Source organism: Natrix helvetica (assembly GCF_964273705.1).
Source record: "Natrix helvetica genome assembly, chromosome: Z".
Classification (NCBI taxonomy): Eukaryota; Metazoa; Chordata; class Lepidosauria; order Squamata; family Natricidae; genus Natrix; species Natrix helvetica.
This window is the reverse complement of record NC_138554.1, coordinates 129,334,469-129,355,220: the sequence shown is the minus strand read 5'-3', so window position 1 is coordinate 129,355,220 and position 20,752 is coordinate 129,334,469. Positions and strand designations below refer to the sequence as shown.

Genomic DNA, 20,752 nt, shown 5'->3' with positions numbered 1-20,752 from the left:
TAGATGAACAACAGCTAGGTCTCCAAAGCTTGACTCCATCCCTCTGGGGCCCCCATCTCTGGTGATCTCAGAAAAAAGATTTGCAAGGTCTATTTCACAAGCACAAAGGTGGAAAAGCACCAGGGTAAAAGCAACAGAGTAACTCAGGGGTGAAATCCAGCAGGTTCTGAAATGTTGAGTAGTTTGGAGAACTGGTAGGGGAAATTTTGAACAGTTCGGAGAACTGGCAAATGCCACCTCTGGCTGACCCCAGAGTGGGGTGGGAATGTAGATTTTGCAGTATCCTTCCCCTGCCACGCCCACCAAGCCACACCATGCCCCCAAGCCACGCCTACAGAACCGGTAGTAAAAAAAATTGAATTTCACCATTGGGGTAGGTCCCTCTTGCTTAAGAGTCTGATCAACTGGCCCCCGTATTCCTTCTTACTTCAAACTCTTTACTGCCCAAAAAACCCTCCATCAAGGAGTTGAATGAGTACAGACCAGTGTCTCTGACATCGGTAATTATGAAAACCTTCAAATGATTAGTGCTGGTCCAGCTGAAAGCCATCAAGGACCTGCTGCTAGACTCCTAGCAAATTGTCTACAGTGCAAACAGGTCAGCAGATGATGCTATCAATATGGTACTGCACTGCGTCTTACACCACCATATTGAATCCCCAAAGAACTATGCAAGGGTCTTTTTTCGTGGATTTCATTTCAGCCTTCTACACCCTCATTCCTGAAACCCTCCTCTCTAAACATTTTTCAAGAGGCAACTGGACTTTCTGGCTTTTCTTTGAAGATGTTTCGCTTCTCATCCAAGAAGCTTCTTCAGCTCTGACTGGATGGTGGGGAATGGAAGGATTTATACTGCTTGCAGACCGCTGGACGTTTGCATTCTTTTACCTGGTCGTAAAGGTCACCTGGAGGTTTAAAACGTTTTTAAAAGTTTAAAAAAGAAATATAGAAATTTCCACTTACTGGTTTCCTCAGGAAAAATAAAGATAGTGCTCCAACTAAGGGTATATCGCCAAGCAGAGGTTCCAATATAACTCTCATTGTGCCATGAATCTAAAAGAAAAAAGAAAACAGCCATGATCACAGTGCTAAGCCAGTCTGGAGTAGTAGTTAAAGGCATCAGGCTAGAAACTGGGATACCATAAGTTCTATTCCGCCTTACACAAAAAACTAGCTGGGTGACCTTGGATCAGTTATTCTCAACCCTAGCAAGCAGGTAACGGCAAACTACTTCTGAAATCTTTCCAAGAAAACACCAGAACCCAGTCTATGAGGTCACCAGAGTAAATGGTTGACTCAGGGGTACATGCATGTATATCTACACAGCACTAACCATGAATTAAAGACTACTTTAACTATTATATATTATGCAGAAGGTGTTTTTTTTTTAGTAAACCTGGACTTGAATAATGTTAAACAGAATAAAACTATACCATTTCAATTGTAGCTGAGGACTGGAGATACCTTTATGGAAATGTGAACTGCTAACAAGGTATAGTGGATTAAAAAGAAAGAAAGAAACTTACCTGTATACTTTTCACTCCAGCTCTACAGAAGTATCTCTTGATCTCCAAATCAATTTCAGTGTTTCCCACAAAACTAAGAAATATAAGAAAACACTGTAATGTTGTACTATACATACAATCCATTAATAAATTGCTATTAAAAAACAATTTCAGGAAAAGTTTAAGAATTCATTTTTTCCTCTAAATTATAGCAAGACTGTAACCCACTGTGGCTTGGCTAATATGTACCTTTAAGTATCTTGTATATGTTATACAACCACCATCATAGCAAAAATGTTAGTCTGTTTAATGTTAAAATGTTTAATGCCAATTTTATATATTATTCTATATTGATCATATTGCACACCACCCAGGGCCCCTTTCTGAGAGAGATAGGCGGTTAAGAAATAGGAAAATAAATAAATGAATAAATAAACAAACAAATAAATATCACCAAATTAGTGCTGAAAGTTTTAGTAAACCTCACCTTATCCCTACAAATATATATTCCTTTCTTAAAAATTACTTATCACTGTATATTGCACATGATTTTTTTTAATTTGCTACTTTCCCCCTTTTTTAATTTAGTACTGTGCTAGTTTAGGTTACACATCTAACAAAGTAAACAAGACAAAAAGGGAAAAGACTAGCTGATTGTATCCGAACAATTAATTAATGACCTTCAGGTCTACATGGATTGGCTTAAGACATTGCAACACAGCTTACCTGAAATATGATCTACTATTTGGACACAGACTGCAACAGAACACTTTATCCACTGAGTGCATAATGGCTGTGAACTATTTACAGCTAAATCAATCTGCAGATCTAAGACATGACTACAGACCAGTTGCATATTTAGCCCCACTGCTTGCCTTTTATTTCATTAATATTCTCACAATTTACAAATTGATTGTTTTCCATACTGTGCAAAAGGGGAGAAGCAAAAGAGCTTTACTTTCAATATTAACGAACAAGAATACAATTACATTATCCACTAAACTTTAAGCTCTTCATCATGAGTAGCATCAAGAGTATTTGCTCATTCAGAATGCAAAGCTGATACAGTCACTTGGCCAAAAAAAGAATGAAATGGGGAAGTACTATAGCAGTTAAAATTAGATTTATGTTTTCACCAGGCCATGCATCAGTCTTAGGTGACACGGTGCTGTAGTACCATGCTTTTAGCATCCTAATGTTATGGCCTGTCAACCGAAGACCCCCCCCCCCCAGCAGCCGAATCAAAGGAGGAGGCGGCGTGGGGGTCAGGGCCAGCATCGAGGCAACCTGAGAGCTCTGAGGGGGAAGAGGGAATGGAGCTGTCAGAGAGAAAGAGAGAGAGAGGAGAGGGAGGGAGGGAGGGAGGGAGGGAGAGAGAGAGAGAGAGAGAGAGAGAGAGAGAGAGAGAGAGTGAGGGAGGTGGAGCCTGGGCCGTCCGTCAGCCTCAGATGGAGAGTCAACAGCCCCCAGGTCTGGGGGTGGCTGATGAAGAAAAGGAAAAACAGCTGGGTCCAGTGCCTGACGTGCAGATGCACAGGAGGCAGAGAAGAGGAGAGCAGTAGAAATCTGTGGGCCGATCCTTGGGATGGAAGAGCCGCCGCTGCTAGCGAAGCCCCACCCTAGAATAGATGTGGCAGACAGTTTATCATCTTCCTGCCGGACAGACTTGTTAGCCGGCGATGAGAGAGAAACTTTTTAATGGGGCTGCTAGCACTTCTAATAAAGGAATCATTGATTTAACTTCAGAGGGTTTATCATGTTTGGGGAGCTGGGTCAAAACACCTAGAAGTCTAGCAGCAATACAAACCTCCACCCCTGCAAGAAATCTAGGGAACAATTTTGCTCCAATAGCACCATCACACTCCCCGACAAATATAACAGAAAAAAAATAGGGGTCTGTGTTTACACTTTTCACTTTTCCCATAACGCTCCTCAGGATTCCATAGAGAAAAAAATGGGACAAACCCAGGCCCACCGATTAATGGATACATCAGGACTCAGCAAGGCGCAAAACAAGGGGAAAATAATATTAGACTATTCCAATACCCACAACAGACCTAAAGCATCTATTCAGAAAGAATGCAACTTTCATCCAAGATAGAGTGAGAAATTATTGAACTCATATCAGAATGTTAATGCTTAATATTTGTTAATGATAGCAGTTTTAATTATTTTAGTTTTGTTAAAAGGTTGCCCAGAGTCATTTGCTTGTGAGAAGAATGACTCTATAACTTGACAGATAGATGATACATGATAGTTAGATAGATAGATAGATAGATAGAGAGAGAGAGAGAGAGAGAGAGAGAGAGAGAGAGAGAGAGAGAGAGAGAGAAAGAAAGAAAGAAAGAAAGAAAGAAAGAAAGAAAGAAAGAAAGAAAGAAAGAAAGAAAGAAAGCTTTCAGGCAATCTCAGAAGGTGCCATTAAAGGCAATAGTCTTTAACACGTTAGAACACTTAATTGATAAGATGCTTATAAATCCGACTCACATACAAACTGTGTGTCTAAACTATCTTCCCCTCCTTTCAACTTCTGTCTTTATTCTATATCAGTCTAGTCACTTTATGTATCTGTTGAAAGCAATTCATGAAAGCTTATACCTTCTAATAAAAGTTATTAGCTACTTGCAAATAATTTTGCCACCACAGCTTTCCTCCTCCAAAGTAAGTAACATGTGATTTACAATTTGAAGAAGTTTCCAAAAGCTAATTTAAACTCCAATAACATGAAAGACAGCTTTTTTTCTCTCACTGACCCACCCACCATAGAATACCCTTACTCCAGAAGTGACCCCCCACCCCCACTTTCCTGGGCTTCTGAATAGAGGTTAAAATGCGGCCCTGTGGCTTGCATAAGGTGCCCAAAGGAACACATAGTTGTGAGGTTGGCGAGTGCCCTGAAAGCCCACCCTTTGGCTTTGTCAACTAATTTTAACAATTAGTTAAAATTGCCTCCTTGAAAATTTTCATAATTTTATAACTTTAAAAAAATTTAATTCTAAAATGTTAATATCTTAATTTTTATATACTATTTCATATTTTAATGTTGTATTATACATGGCCCAAGTCCCACTTTGAGGGAGATGGGCAGTCCAGAAATATGAAATATAAATAAACAAACAAAACATCTTTACTTTTCATTACATGGCATTTAATCGTTTATGTAGGTAAAATCAAAAGGAAAAAAGAAAAGGGCACAAAAACTAAGTATTCATTTTCAGTTTGCTAACTAGAACATTTTAAAACTTATTTTTAAAATGTGGGATTTCCATTTAATGGAACTCAACCAAGACTTGATTTTTGGAAAAAGCACCTTTAGGATAAACATGACCTGGATGGAACAGTGAGAACAATTAATCAGTGGAACAGCTTGCCTCCAGAAGTTGTGAATGCCCCAACACTGGAAGTCTTTAAGAAGATGTTGGATAGCTATTTGTCTGAAACGGTATAGGGTTTCCTGCCTAGGCAGGGGGTTGGACTAGAAGACCTCCAAGGTCCCTTCCAACTCTACTATTGTATTGTATTGTATTATTATTGGATAATTGAGAATCTCCATAGATACTTAACGAAACTTAGATGGTCTATAATCATTTACTTCAAATGTTAGTTTTTCATTATTAACTGCTAAAAATTGCCTAGGATGTAATAAATTATAAATGGGGTAAAGCAACGTTTCAAGTTCATAATTATTAGAAAGAAAAAAGCTAGTTTCCAAACATATTTCTTTTTTTTTTGTAGATACCTGGAATAAGCGATATTTGGAAACAAGCCTGTTTTTCCCCCTGATTATTATAGCAATGACAGAAAAAAGAACTTAAAAGCTAAATTCCCACAATTAACATATCTTTGTTACTGCCTTCATTAAAAATCTGGAGACATAGAAATTGACACCCATATTATTAGTATACAACAGAAGTTATCCTGCTTTTCAAGAAAGCCCTTCTAAGTTTTATTCTGCCATCATACTATAGAACAGTAGTATGTCATTTTTGCTAGCTTAATTTTTGTGCAACAATGCTTAGGGTAGCATAATTGTCCCATTAACACATAGTGGGTTTCCTTATTTTTATATTGAGCTAAAAGGCATTTCTTTCTCCTGGAAGCAAGCACTGCAACATTTTTGCAATGAAGAACACATTTTAAGGAATTTAAGATACAATATATGCTTACTAAGCCAAGATTACCTGATTTGTAGATCCAAAATGATCTGCCTTTTATCCACATTTTCAGTATACACTTTCACACCATTAATCCTAATGGGCTGAAATAAAAATTCCCAATTTAATAGATCAATAGGTCTGTAAAAACGGTGCTTAAATGTAAAAGTCTTCCTCTTCCACTTTAAAATGTTGTATTATATAAAACAGATCCAGATGCTTACAGAGCTGATAATGTCAGATTGAAAGGATTATTATGCTGAACTATAAAGAATATATATATTTTAAAAGGCAGCTCACTTGACAAGCACTGCTCAATAGCAATAGCCTCAGAGAAAACCAGAGAAAAAAGAAATTCTTAGTTCAAAGCTTGCAGTCTAGTTGATTCTTTTCACCATTAATACTAAGAGAATGACTTGATTTTAGAAAATGTTACTGCATTAAGCTTGCATGGCATGATGAGAAAGCACTTATGGAAATAATTTGCCCAGCTCTGAATTTTTTGAAAATTAGTGTGAACTGCAAAAACAATTCACATGTATCCCTGTAACTTATTCTTAATAAAAATGCATAGTTTCTAGTCACCATTGATAAATACACATACCCATATACACAAAGGCACCATGATATACAGAGCCAGGCACCCATTGCTTCAGCTTCTTAAATCAACAGAGCTGAGTTGAGCAAACAAAATCTGCTCTTAGCAGAAGCTTTAGTGATTATGTGGCTGCCCTATGAGCAAGATTTTCCAAAGGAGAATGGAGCAACATTTATTCAGTATATATATTTAGACCACAAGCATTGAGGTTCGAAAACCTGAATAATCTTGTAATATGAGAAGTTTACATTTTGCAGTATAAATACTATTTTTATCACCATAGCAATCAAACAACTGATACAATACAGTATCTGCTAGATAGGAAGTATATCAACCTACTCCACCCCACCCAACCTAGCCCAAATAGTTATGCAAAATTTACTGAAACTCAAAACAAACCAAGATAGATACTTAATGTAGATAAAAGGTAAGAGAGACAATGTAATCTGGTTCTCTCTTAGGCAAGTGTGTAGGCATACACACTGGTGTATATGTGTAAGTGATACTTAGACTATGAATCAATATTATAGGTAGTCCTCACTTATGACCCAAGATTTCTGTTGCTAAGTGAGACACTTGTTAAAGTAAGGTTTTTCCCTTTTTACCGTGTTTCCCCGAAAATACGACAGGGTCTTATATTGTTTTGACCCACAAAATATGGTTTTGGGCTTATTAAAGGGGAGGGCTTATTATTTTTGGGTTGCCGGGCGGCTGCTCCCTTGCGACTAGGTTCCCGAAGAGCCGGACATAGCCTCAGGGTCGAATGGTTGTGTTGCGCTGTCGCAGCAGCAACGCAGCAGCCATGAGGTGACCAAGTTTGTGAGCAGACACCCGGCAACCCCCCTTTCCAGCCGGGTATAGCGCCGCTGACCGACCTAGCAGTACCCGGAAGGCATCAAGCAACGCGAGTGCCTGTTTGCTGCCCTCCGTCTCCCGCGGCTCGGTGCCTTCAGAATGCCCCTAGGTGAGTGAATGGAGCTCTGCATGGCAAGAGAGGGGAGTTGCGCAGCGGCTTTTCCGCTCCCCGCTCACGCAAAGGGCATCTCCACTGCTGGCGCCGTCCGCCGCTTGGTTTTTTTTTCAAAGCACGGAGGACGGATGCCGCTCTGGAAGTACGCTCTATGGTTGTGGGCTGCAGATTGGGAACCCACTCTCCTCGGGAGCCCACTCGCAAGAGAGCAGCTGCCCAGCAACCCCCCCTCTTCAGCTGGGCACAGCGCCGCTGACCGACCTAGCAGTACCCAGAAAGCACCAAGCAACGCAAGCACCTTTGCCCCACCTCATTCCCGTGGCTTGGCGCCTTCGGGATACTGCTAGGTCGGTGAGCGATGCTCTGCCTGGCGGGAGGGGGGGATTGTCCAGAGGGCTTATTTTTGGGGGTGGGCTTATATTTTTGCCCATGCGAAAAATATGGCAAGGCTTTAGTTTCAGGACAGGTTATATTTTCGGGGAAACACGGTATGACTTTCTTGCCACAGTTGATAAGTTAGAAAACACTGTTGTCCAGTGAATCTGGCTTCCCCATTGACTTTGCTTTTCAGAAGATTGCAAAAGGTTATTACATGACCCTGGGACACTGCAAGTGTCATAAATACATGTCAGTTGCCTGGTGACCTAATTTTGATCATGTGACCATGGGGATTCTGCAATGGTTGTGTAAAAAAATGGCCATGTCAGTTTTTTCAGTGGTGCTGTAACTTCTAACAGTTACTAAACAAACATATTCTATGTCAAAGACTACGTATACAGGATTCCTGTAAATGATAGCATTCACTAACCTGAATTGTAATTCAAATAATCTGAAACAAGACTTTGAAAGTAAAAAAATAGTCTTCCATCAATGATTCAGAGAAACACACTCAATGATTTTTTTTCTTTTTTTTCAGGGTGCCTAATTTTTGCTTTTGCTTTGCTTTTGGGAAAAAAATCTGCTTCTCTGTGCAACAATTTGATGTCAAATGAAAGCAAAGCCCCTCAGTGACCTCAGTATAATATATGATGATTCACTCTAGTTTCCAGTGCAAAAAAACAAACAAACCATACCTGATGCCCTATATCAATTTTTGTGAAACTAAAAGTACTCAAATGGCTGTTTGCTCCTTTCACTGCAGGCTCTATTGTTTCACGGAGGAGCTTCTCAATAAACTGGGAAATGAAAGGCCACATATGTTTCACAGTCTGCAAAAGGAAAAGAGACCACTAAGTTTTCAATGTTAATCCATGATCATGTTATTAGCCCTATTTCATTAAAAATGTTAAATTATGTATAGTTAGTCATTTATATCAATTTACCTTAGCAGTCCCTTAATTTTTGTAGCCTCCTAATGCTATTTCATTACAGTGTTTTACTGTATATAATCATTTGACAATGAGATGAGTGGCATGTAAATTCAATAAATGACAAAATTTATGATTATGTAAAGATAATCTCAGTGTGATTGTGGTGAAAGTGTCTATAGTAATAGACAGATTACCTCCCTGGGTTCTTTAGCCCTTAAATATTTCAATAAAGGTTATTCTCAAAATTTGCCCGATGTTCTCCATACTCTCTTCTATCAGCTGAGGTCATTTTTAAATCTCTAGCTGGACTTCACTATATTTTACTCTGCTTTATGCTTGAGAAAACAATTATACTGAAGGGAAATTCTTAACTGAATATTGATTTACATTTACATTCGATCACAATAAAATAAGAGGGACAATAAGCAGTCCAATAATTAAGTGAATTCAAGTACACAGGACATGTTATATTCTATTTCCATATCATTTTCTATTATACAACAGGATGTGACTTGCTGAGTGTCCCCAGACTTGAACCTAACATATTATTTTAGTAATCCTGAGTTGCCCTAATCAAAGTACCTCCTTATTAATTATATATTTTCCTAATTAGCCTTTTAAATAAATAAATTGGTGTAGTTACTAAGGGTTAATAGCAACTTGACACTACATAATCAACAATCTTTTTTTTTCTTTTAAAATTCCACTAGCGAACATTATATTACAACTACAATTTCAGAAAGATGAACTTTTTTTGTATTTTGTACAATTGCTACCTAACTTTCAAGTCCGACAAAACAACCTTCGGATCTTTTAGAAGATCCAAAACAAAAGCACACCAAGTAAGAAATTTATTTTGTGACACAGACAACATTGCATACTTTTATAGTCTTCTAAACAGTAAGAATGTCAGTTTACCTTATTTAGCCACTCTGCTCTTTCAGTATCTGGAAAGTGGACCTGGCGTTAAAAACAAAAGTTACAAATTAAGGAAAAAAAATCTTTGAAAAGGAAATCACAATGACCAGAAACAAAATGGAGGAATTTGAAAATAGGAAATGGTTTCAAACATATTAGTAGCTACAAGAGGTGAGTTCTGGCTTCTTCTACTGCCGGTTTACTCAGGGATGTGCTTCGGGCATGCGCAGTAGATAAAAAATGCTTCTACGCATGCGCAGAAGCAAAAAACAAGTTGGTGCCACCTCCGCTAATACAACCAGTTCGGAGGCGTGGCTGGCTGAGTTACTACCTACTCGGCCGAACTGGTCCGAACTAGTAGAAACCCATCTCTGGTAGCCACTGATTACAATTTTCCCATCTAACAGTGGCTGAATAGAAAATATGGCCTGGTAATTCTGAATAAATAAGAATGTATCTGATTTTAGCATTAATTTATATATACAGGAGATATAATTCAGTTGCTAAACCAGTGCTTCTCAAACCATAATCTAAACCACTATGTAAGCCTTTCCCTCAGGAATAAAACTAATAATTCCATGGGTGCTAGGGCTGGATAAGAAATAAAGATGCTATTAGTTTTTCATCCATATATTGTCCAGACTCACAAACTTTGCTGCAAACTAATTATCTACTACACCTTTACACAAGCAATTGAGGAGAAAAACGCAAAGTGAGTTTGGATAGTCCTCCCACTTGCCTGCCCAAGCCTACTTAAAATATATCAGTAAACCTGGATCCAGAGTTTGAAAAGACTTTACTGAAATACTGAAGACTTGATTTATTGAAAATGTATTTTCATTGTTATAGTTACCGTGTTTCCCCGAAAATAAGACAGGGTCTTATTTTCTTTCGCCCCACGAAATATGTCCTTAGGCTTATTATAGGGGGAGGCTTATTGTTTTGGGGTTGCTGGGCAGGTACTCCCTTGCGAACTGGCTCCTGAAGAGACGGGCACAGCCTCAGGGGTGAAGCAGCCATGAGGTGACCACATTCACAAGCAGCTGCCCAGCAAACCCCCTCTCCAGCCAGGCAGAGCTCCATGCACTGACCTAGGGGGTATCCTGAATGTGCCAAGACATGGGAGCTGGGGTTGGGCAGAGCGCCAGGTGGCTTCGTGCCTGAGGCTGTGCCCAGCTCTTTGGGAGCCCACTCGCAAGGGAGCAGCCGCCCGGCAATTCCCCCCTCCAACCAGGCAGAACGCCATTTCCCAAAGGTGCCAAGCAATGTGAGCACCTTTCGCCCCCTGGCTTGGCGCCTTTGGGATACCGCTAGGTCGGTGAGCGGTGCTCTGCCTGGCCGGAAGGGGAGTTGTCCAGGGGGCTTATACTTTTGCCCACGTGAAAAATGTGGCAAGGCATTAGTTTCAGGACAGGTCGTATTTTCGGGAAAATACAGTTCATACAGGAAGACCAGGAATCATTTTCATATTTTGCTTCTTTCTTAAGTTTAAATAATTTAATATTACTGGTAGTCCTCTACTCACAATTGGGACCAGCATTTCTTTTGCTAAGCAAGATGATTGTTAAGCAAGTCACATCAAATTTTACTACAGCTGTATAGTGAATCATTACAATTAATGAATCAACTGTTGGTAAGTGAATTCAGCTTTCCCCCATTGGCTTTGCTTGTCAGAAGCCATATGACTAAAAGGTGATTATATCATTTCAGGATGCTGTAAATATATGCCAGTTGCTAAGAAGCTGAATTTTGATCATGTGACCCTGGGGATGCTACAACAGTTGAAAGTGTGAGGACCAGTTACAAATCACTTTTTTCAGTGCTGTTGTAATTTCAAATTGGTCATTAAATAAATGATTGTTATATTTAGGGCTACCTGTATCCTCGGAAAAACTATGGAAAGTTTGACTAGTGATCTTCTAAGTATTACATCTTCAAACAATATAAAATTATAATATATAATATGCTAACCACAATATTTTGATGCTCTTGTCACAAGAAATTATGATTTGCTTATGGATGAGTGAGAACGTTTTTGTTTATAGGCCTCAGATTAGCTAAACTGGAAAGTAAAATGCTAGAATAGAAATTAGCAACCCACTTCTATACTGTTGCCAAGAAAATGGTATGCGTATACCTATATAGTTACCAGAATTAAGACAGAACTTTTTTTTGAAGGATTGAATGAAAAAAACCAATATATATTGTGTATGTGTGTGTATGTATGTATGTATGATTAAAAATGCTTATCTAAAATTATTCAGTGTTAGCTAAAGAAATGTAAATATAGGTAATCCTTGACTTCCAATCATAATTGAGCCCAAATTTTCTGTTGCTAAGTGATACAATTTGCCAGAGTTTACAACCTTCCTCACCACAGTTGTTAACTGAATCACTGCAATTGTTAAGTTAGTGGCAAGGCTGTTAATGAATCTGGCTTCCACACTGACTTTGTTTTGAAGCGGGGGGGGGGGGCTGCTATGGTTTGCCTGGGTTCGGGAGAACCCGTAGTTAATGTTATGGCTGGTTCGGAGAACCTTCAAATCCCACCCCTGGCTGGCCCCTCCCCTCCCATTCCTCCCCTTTCAGGAGTCTCCACACGGCCCGTTTTGTATGTGAGGTAAGTGAAAGGCCCATGTGGAGGCTAGGGGAGGGGAAAACGGGCCTCCTAGAGGCTCGAGGAAAGCCTCGGGAGCCTGGGGAAGGCAAAAATGTCACCGCCTGCCTTGGTGCAGGAGGCCGACTAGGTCACGCCCACCCAACAACCAGGCAGAGAACCTGTTGCTAAAAATTTTGAAGCCCTATTTTAAAGCCTTGAAGATTTCAAAAGGGGAATCATGTGAGCCTGGGACACTGCAAAATATGAATCAGTTGCCAAGTATTCAAAATTTGATCCCGTGATCAGGAGGGGATGCTGCAATGGTCATAAGTGGGAAAAACAATCATAACTCATTTTTTTCAGTGCCATTGTAATTTCGAACAATCACTAAATGAATGTTCGTAAATTGAGAACTACCTGTAATTGTGGAGGCATATCTCAACCCTTCCCTCCTGATCCATATTCCCATTGCAATGACTGAAGCATTTACCCCTACCTAAAAACTACTGTACACCAACCACACCCTTAAGCTATATCTAACCAGTCTTAAAACTGAACTAACCAGTTCAGATTCTTCAGCTAATAGTTTACCAGCATTCTGGAGATGAACTTTTATGAGTTAATTGACACTCAGTAATGGCATTTTTATTGATGCTTCTGGTTCACTGCAGGGGGAAAAAAACCATAAAAACCGATGATTGACATTTCTGAAACGGCTTGCATATAGATTTTTTTTTTGTTTCAAACTTGCAACACCCCGGCTAAAAAGGTTAGTGGTTATTTTTAATGTGCTTAAGTACATGAGAATTATCAATAATATATATTAGATGTTTCTAAGTATTATTATACAATATTTTATTTATACAGAATTCAAGTACAAGGGTCAGTTAATTCTGATGGACCCGGCAGATTGAAGCAATGTCTCCATACAACTTACATTCAGATCTATTCACAGTCCAGGAAAATTAAAACTACTTTTTTGAGTCCAAATAAACTCATGTTTTGGCATACTATTGCCAAAAAGAATAAGTTCTATATTGTAAGATTATAAGCACCTATGAAACAACTGAGAGTTATATAGAAATCCTCAAGTGACAACAGGCATTTTCTACAATGTAGTCATTTCTTCTATCTAAGTGTAACAATTGTGACAGATCAAACTGCCAGTGTCAAATTGACCTTGAGTTTGTGATTGCTAGAGTAAATACCAAACATGCATGTTCACTCTTTCAGGATTTAATACATTTAAGAAAGTCTCTACTCAGAAGCCAACAAAAACAATTCCCTTAAATACCACAGTTGAATTTAGTGACAAGTGGTTTTGAAGAAAAGGATTGTTTAAAGTGTTATTTAAAGGAGGTTTTCTAATAGCATCATTTCTATGCCTCATCCTCCTGGTTAATACTTTTCCATCAACATTCGAAACCATTTTTAAAATTACAAACTACTATTAGCACCACCTTAGCAGGGGTTAAAAGATTTTAATAGTCAAATGTTTCACAACTGAGTTATGCAGATCATCATGGTTTATTTCTTCATTTCTCTATGGCTGCCTATCTCATATAATTACTCCAGGCCACGGGTGTCAAACTTGCGGCGTCACATTGCCATCACGTGACGTATTGTGATGTTCTATCCCTTCGTGGAGCTGGGGTGAGGGTGGCCAGCACGAGACCCATCCAGCCTATGGGCCGCCAGTTTGACAACCCTGCTCTAGCTAGCTCACAACAACCCATAAAAAAACTTAGTTTAAAAACAAAAGCACCCTTCCTTTTCAACCTATACCCCATGCCAGACCAATCATCCTTGTAGCTCACTCAACCCCCATCCTAGCCCAATGATTGAGCATAGAGACAGGTCTTCACAGCTCCCTGGAAATCTAAAAGGGTAAGAGATAGCTCAGATTTCAGGTGGGAGGCTATTCCATAGGGTTGGGGGGAGGAGCCACTGAGAAGGTGTGACTCAGGTGGTAATATTTAAGGGAGGAGACCTAAATCATCACCACCCTAGAACAAGGAGAGTTAGTCCTGCAGGTAGGTTCGCCTTTCCCCTCCCCACCTCAAAATAGCCTAGTATTTTAAACATCTACTTTTATCAATACATTCCTTGCAATTACATTGGATTGTTTTTTCTGCATCCTTGAATTGCATAATAAGATATTTAATTAACTTCCTCAAGCCTTCTAAAAGAAAAGAATCACAGCATAAAATTTAAATTAAAAATTAAATTTGGGTTCTATAGTGTGCAATTTGTTCTCCAAATAAGCTACAGATTCTCTGTTTGCAATACATTTCTAGGACAAGCTAAAATAATTAACAAGTTGCTCTGCAACTTGTACAATGGAATTAGATAATGCTTTCTATGATTATATGATCCATGTGCCTTCGGCGTTTAGTCATGCCGACCACATGACCATGGAGACGTCTTTGGACAGGGCTGGCTCTTTGGTTTTGAAACGGAGAAGAGTACCGCCCCCTTGAGTCGGGAACAACTAGCACATATGAACAGAGAACCTTTACCTTTACCTTATGAGATTATGACTTAAGTAGAAAATAGGAAAAATCCCTTGTTATATTCAATAGAAAAATAAGTACATATATTGCATCCTTATAAAAACTATCACCATTATAAGCCATTTCATTGCCTGTACTTGCTAAAAGAAGTATATTCCATTATACTGCAAATAAGCTGCCACCATGACCAGTATGTACTTAAATCATTTTTAGAAGCCAAACAAATGCAAAGACATATGGTTTAGAGAGAAATTCAGTACCTATTTTATTTCCAAGCATATGAGCAGTTTAGCTTTGAAAAAGCCTTTGTCATTAAGCAATAATTAATTCTGAATCCTAGCCTGAATGTTAAAGAGATTCATTAAAAAAGAGTATTAATATAACAAAACATTTCAGCAACTAAAACGAGTATTTAAATGAAAGGAAAAAGCAACTGATATTTTCTAAAAGCAGGTGTGAAGACTGAAAGTAAATAAAAATGTTATCAATTCATACACCAATGCCTCTTCTGCAGATGTAAGTAAGATCTTATTTCTTAGAACAAATTTGAGAAAGCCCATTTATTTCCTGCAGTACAATATTACACCGGGAATATGGAAACAAGAGAATCTGGATATATGAAGCAACTGAAACCTAGTTTTTAGTTATCTGAAATGTATCCTGCCTATAGATATATTTTCTAGTACATCTTTCATTTACTTTCAAATTGGGACTACAAAGTGACCAACATTTTTTTTAAGACTGACTTAATTCATGACACTACCCTTTGTACAGCATAAGAGGAAAATAAATATAAGCAAGGGAAATGTCAAGGTTGTTTAGAACGAGTTCTAGCAAGTGAATGCCACGCACTAGCAAGATTTTTATGCACTAGGTTCGGTTGAGACCAAATTTCTAAAAACCGTTGCTAATGTCAATCGTCCTTATTTATGACGATAGTTTTTTTATTAATGCCATTCTGAAATGAGATTGCAGTATTCATTTTAAATGTACAAAGCTTTTCAATGCCAAATCGCTTTTTGTCTTCAAATGACTGCTAGTATATTCCAAGAATATACAGATCAGACACGTCCTGTCCAGCAAGCAGCCTTTTGCAGCCTACTTATTTTTTTTTAACCTAGTAGTAACTTTACAGTGGCTGCCACCATGAAAGACATGCTCACTAAGCACTTCACCCAGATTCTGTGTTTGCACTGCTCTAACAGCCACGGAACTGTTGATTAGCATTCCAAGTATTTCTTTGCAGCCCACAAGGATTTTTAATTTATCTATGTAGCCCTTTCTCCTTGAAGAATTGCGCAGGCCTGATATACAGGTAGTCCTTGATTTATGATTGATCGATTAGAGACTGTTTGAAGTTATGAAGGATGCCCAAAAGGTACTATTTCGAAGTTCTGATGGCCACCCACCCCATGCAGTCATGGATCTGCATTTTGGATGCTTCAGCAACCAGCCCAATTTATACCTTGTTTTGACAAAAATGGGGTGTTGGTTCTTACCTGATACGCCCCTTCTCTGGGTAGGTGGAGACAGCAGTCATGCACGGGTTAACTCAGCCAGTAACCAATAGGACTGAGTCTACTGATTTGACGCCATAACCTCTAAGGAGAGTCCTCCCACTTCTTTGATGAAGGAGATAAGTAGACTGCTGTGCTCTAATAGGTTGTTCTCGACATTCACCTCTCCAGATTGTCACATTACTGTCCTTCTGCGAACTATGCCCTCACAGAAAAAGAGGGTGGGGATAACTGCTGTCTCCACCTGCCCAGAGAAGGGGCGTATCAGGTAAGAACCAACGCCCCATTCTCCAAAGTTGGCGGAGACAGCAGTCATGCACGGGATGTACCAAAGCTAGGATGGTCCCCAGGAGGGCATGAGACTAGCCTAGGAGACAGAAGAAGGAAAAACTTGCTGCCTTCTGAAGGCTGCATCTGCTGATGCGTATCTATCCACCCGGTAGTGGCGGATAAAAGGAGTCGGAGTAGTCCAAGCAGCCGCTCTGCAGATTTCCTTTACTGAGGCTTGTGTGGTCCAAGCCGCCAAGGTAGCCGCACTGCGTGTTGAATGAGCTGTGATGTTGGTAGGAGGAGTGAGATGATTACCTTGAGATGGCAGATCTGATCCAACGCCCTACCATAGACTGAGAAGCTTTGAGTCCCTTCTTCTTGGGATGGAAGGAGATGAAAAGAGCTTCAGTGCGTCTGAAGTCAGCTGTTCTGGTAATATAGATTTTGAGGGCCCAATGCACATCCAGTGTGTGCCACATGCGTTCGAGCCGATGAGTAGGGTTGGAACAGAAATGTGGAAGAGTCAGGTCTTGAAACCAATGGAAGACCGAATTTACCTTAGGGATAAAATTGGGATGGAGGCGAAGGACCACACTTCTGGATGAAAGACACCCAGATCAGATCTGACAGAAAGGGCTGCCAACTCAGAAACCTGTCCCGCCGATGTGATAGTGACCAGGAAGATAGTTTTCAACCTAAGGTGTTGCAGCGAGGCCGATCTGAGAGGCTGAAAGGGTGGTTCTGTGAGGTAGTCAAGGACCTTGCCAAGATCCCCTGAAGGGAAGCAATGGATGTCCGGTGGGCTCAGGTTAGAAGCACCCCTGATGAAGCGACGGACATGAGGGTGCAAAGACAGAGGCTCTTCGCGATGGAGAGAACCAAAGAAAGAGCCGCCACCTGCCACCGTAGGATGTTAGGCAAAAGACCTGTCAAGACTCTGCTGTAAAAACTCCAAAACATGGGCTACAGAGGCTTGGAGAGTGACGGCACCTCGAGAACTGCACCATGCTATGAAGGTCTGCCACGTAGCTTCGTAGATTCTGTTGATGGATGGGCGTCGAGACACCTGAATAATCCAGATAACTTTGTCAGAGAGACTAGCCGCTTTCAAGGCCGCCCGCTCAGCCTCCAGGTGGTTAGGCGGAGCCAGTGGAGGTCAGGGTGGTGAATGGACCCCTGAAGAAGGGAGCTGATCATGGGAAGTTGTTATGGGGGACCTACTGATAGGTTGATCAGGTCCGCATACCAGAGTCAGTGCGGCCAATGAGGGGCGATCAGGATAAGTTCCGCCTCCTCTTCCAGCATTTTGCGAATCACCCTCTGTATCAGGGGGAAGGGAGGGAAGGCGTACAGGACCCCATGAGGCCATCTGCACCTTAAGGCGTTCTGCACCTGGTGTCACGTAACGAGAAAAGTACCTGGGCGGCTGGTGGTTGAGCTCATTGCGACTAGCAGTGGAGTCCCGTACCTGGTGGATAATTGTCTGAAGATACGATGATTCAGGCTCCATTCCACAGGATCGATTGTTGTGCTGCTCAGCCAGTCTGCCCGGGTGTTGTCTGTGCCTGAGATGTGTTTGGCATGTAGAGATAGAAGATTGGTTTCCCCCCAGATCCCTACACCAAAGGCAGATTCCATGAGCGATATGGCCCTTGTCCCCCCCCCCCGGCGGTTGACGTGCGCCTTTGCCGTTGTGTTGTCTGTCCGAATCAGCACGTGGGAGTTGCGAATCAATAATTGGAAGTGGAGGAGGGCCAGATGAATGGCCCTCAACTCCAGCCAATTCATGCTGTGAGTAAGGTTGGAGTCCGACCAGAGTCCTTCATCCTCCAGGTGAGTGCCCCATCCCGTCAAATTCGCGTCTGTCGTGACTACGAGCCGTGGAGGATCCCTGAATAGGGACCCCTGAGAGATGGCCAGGGTGACCCACCAGTCCAGGGATTGGATCACCTCTGGCGTCAGTCTGACCTTCACTAGAGAACAACTGCTGTTGGTCTTCTGGTACGGCAATAGAAACCATTGGAGGCAGCAGCTGTGAAGCCGTGCCCAGGGGATGATGGAGAAGCATGAGACCATTTTCCCCAGCAGTTGGGACAGTTGGAGAAGTGGAACCAGATGCTTCCTGCGTACTTCATTGGCTAGGTCCCTGAGGCTGACCTGACGCTCCAGAGACAGGAAGACCTTCCCCTGAGAAAAATCTATGAGGGCCCCTAGGTGGACCAGCCGGGGGGTGGGAACAAGGTGGCTCTTCTCTCGGTTTATGGAGAAGGCCTGTTCCTGCAGCACCCGCATGGTGGTCTGGAGGTCCTGGAGAGCCTGACTTTGTGACCTGGACAACAAGAGAATGTCGTCCAGGTAACACAATATCTATATAGGTGTGGCTCATAGGTGGGCTGCTACTACAGCAAGCAGTTTGGTGAACACTCTCGGGGCAGAGGTCAGTCCGAAGGGAAGAGCCCGATATTGGAAATGACTGCCTGCGTAGACAAACCTCAGGAACTGACTGTGTTGTTTGAGAATGGGCACATGAAGATAGGCCTCTGTGAGGTCCACTGAGGTGAGGAGATCGTCTTTGTGCATGCTCTCTAGAATGGACAGGAGACAGTGCATTTTGAATCTCCTGTATCTTATGAATTTGTTGAGAAATTTGAGATCGAGGATTGCTCTCCAGCCCCCCAAAGATTTTTGCATGATAAAGAGTCGAGAGTAAAACCCCCATCCCACCTGGCCTGGAGGCACAGGTTGGATCACCCGAATGTGAAGCAGATGAAGAAGCGGGCCGCATCCAAGGGAGCATCAGCGGTGTACTCTAGGGCCACCTTTAATTTGTTAATGTCCCTGCGGGCCCTAGAATCCGGGGCAGGGAGTCTCTCTTGAAGTTGTCTCAGCAACAGGAGAGCAGAACGACTAAAGAAAGATGCTGAGGTAGCTGCCAAATGGCCCATGCTGAGGCTTGATGCCCCTTGACCAGCGTTTGCTCAAGCCTTTTGTCCTCAAGCCTGTGGCCTCTGCAGCTCCTCCTCAGGAGCTGCAGAGGCCGCACTAGGAGAGGACAAACTTAAAACAGGTAAGTCAATGGAGGGTTACTCAAGAGCCTTGGAGAGTTCGGGTCCCACATTATACAGGCACTTGTCCAAGGTGTTGGGATAGGGACCTGTACCTGGTGACGTCCACTGGTTCTGGACCACGTCGATGAAGACCCTGGGTGAGGGAATCACCTCCTTTTCCACCTTGTGTTGGATGAAAAGGGAGTCAGTGATATCTGGCTTATTGGCCTCCGTTCCCTGAGGAGTCTTGGGAGGAGGGATACCAGCAATTTTCTTGGCCTTAAAAAGGAGAGATCGAAAGATAGCAGGTTTAAAGAGCCCTATAAAGGTAGGAGGGTCGGGAGTGAGACCTTCGTCCTCAGATAGGTCCAAATCTCGTGCAGGACGTTCCTCCTTTCCGAAAACCGAGGGTTGGCTGGAGGTTCCAGGAAGCTCGTGCGATGAAGAAGCTGAGAAGTCACCATTCCTGCATCTGGAACTCGAAGAAGAGGACCTGCGTGGAGTAGAATGGTTAGAGGACCTGTGTCTAAGTCCCGCTTTTATGCCCCGTTCAATGGCATTGGATATAATAGTAGCCATGTCAGGTTTGTAAGTTGGGGGACTGAACGGAGGAGAGGCATTCTCCTGGGATAAGAGTTCCCCATCAGGAGTGAGGCTCCTGTCCCCATCTGACTCATCCCCACTGCAGACCTGGTTGCCTGAGGCCCTTGCCTCCTCGATTTGGATTATGGATGCTGCAGGAGATAAATCGTCCTCTGAATCCTAACATAAATCAGGAGGGCTAGGTTCATCAGGCCCTTGGGCCTGGAAAGGATGAGGCTCTGAATGGTTGGTCTTGGCCCTGGCCTTCCTAGGAGGTGCCTGCGGTGCATCACCTTCGTGCTGTGAAAGGGTGTTAGCAGTGGCTCTGCAACTAGTCCTTGGGACCTCATCAGGGGGTCATTAGTTGGAGCCTCTGGGGCAGGCCTGTGGCTGTTGGACCTGGGAACTGGAGAGTCGTTGGAAGGATTAGGAGCCTGGGCGGGTGGAGGAACCTGTGGCTCGTGGGCAGGAGAGGAGGCCATGGCCAGTACTCATGACCTGATTGATCCAAAGAGGAGCCTCAAAATGGCCACCGGAGGACTTCGTGCCAAAACAAAATGGCCACTGAGGCCCCAAAGCCTTTGGGTCAGCCGCCACGAGGTGGAGGAGACCGCAGAACGATGAGGCCGATAAGGGCCCTGAATCAAGGCCCTGGAGTTGGAGGCAGCGGCGGTGGTGGGATTTACTTACCTTCCCTACCGGTTCACAAATGAGCACCACAGGGCCTCCCGCAGATGCCACTACCAGTTTGCCCGAACCGGAGAGAACC

The 20,752-nt window shown here is 42.0% G+C and overlaps 1 protein-coding gene across 2 annotated transcripts in view; it reads right to left on the bottom strand.

The window, feature by feature from the left end:
* The window catches only part of ESYT2 (extended synaptotagmin 2), a 70,554-nt gene that overhangs the window by 37,892 nt on the left and 11,910 nt on the right, over positions 1 to 20,752 (bottom strand). For both annotated transcript variants that reach the window (XM_081933785.1, XM_081933786.1), the window contains exons 2-6: positions 9,456 to 9,497; positions 8,301 to 8,435; positions 5,687 to 5,763; positions 1,527 to 1,599; positions 964 to 1,053 (exon numbers count right to left, since the gene is read on the bottom strand). In XM_081933785.1, the coding sequence (XP_081789911.1) occupies positions 964 to 1,053; positions 1,527 to 1,599; positions 5,687 to 5,763; positions 8,301 to 8,435; positions 9,456 to 9,497 (417 nt within the window). The remainder of the gene's footprint in view (positions 1 to 963; positions 1,054 to 1,526; positions 1,600 to 5,686; positions 5,764 to 8,300; positions 8,436 to 9,455; positions 9,498 to 20,752) is intronic.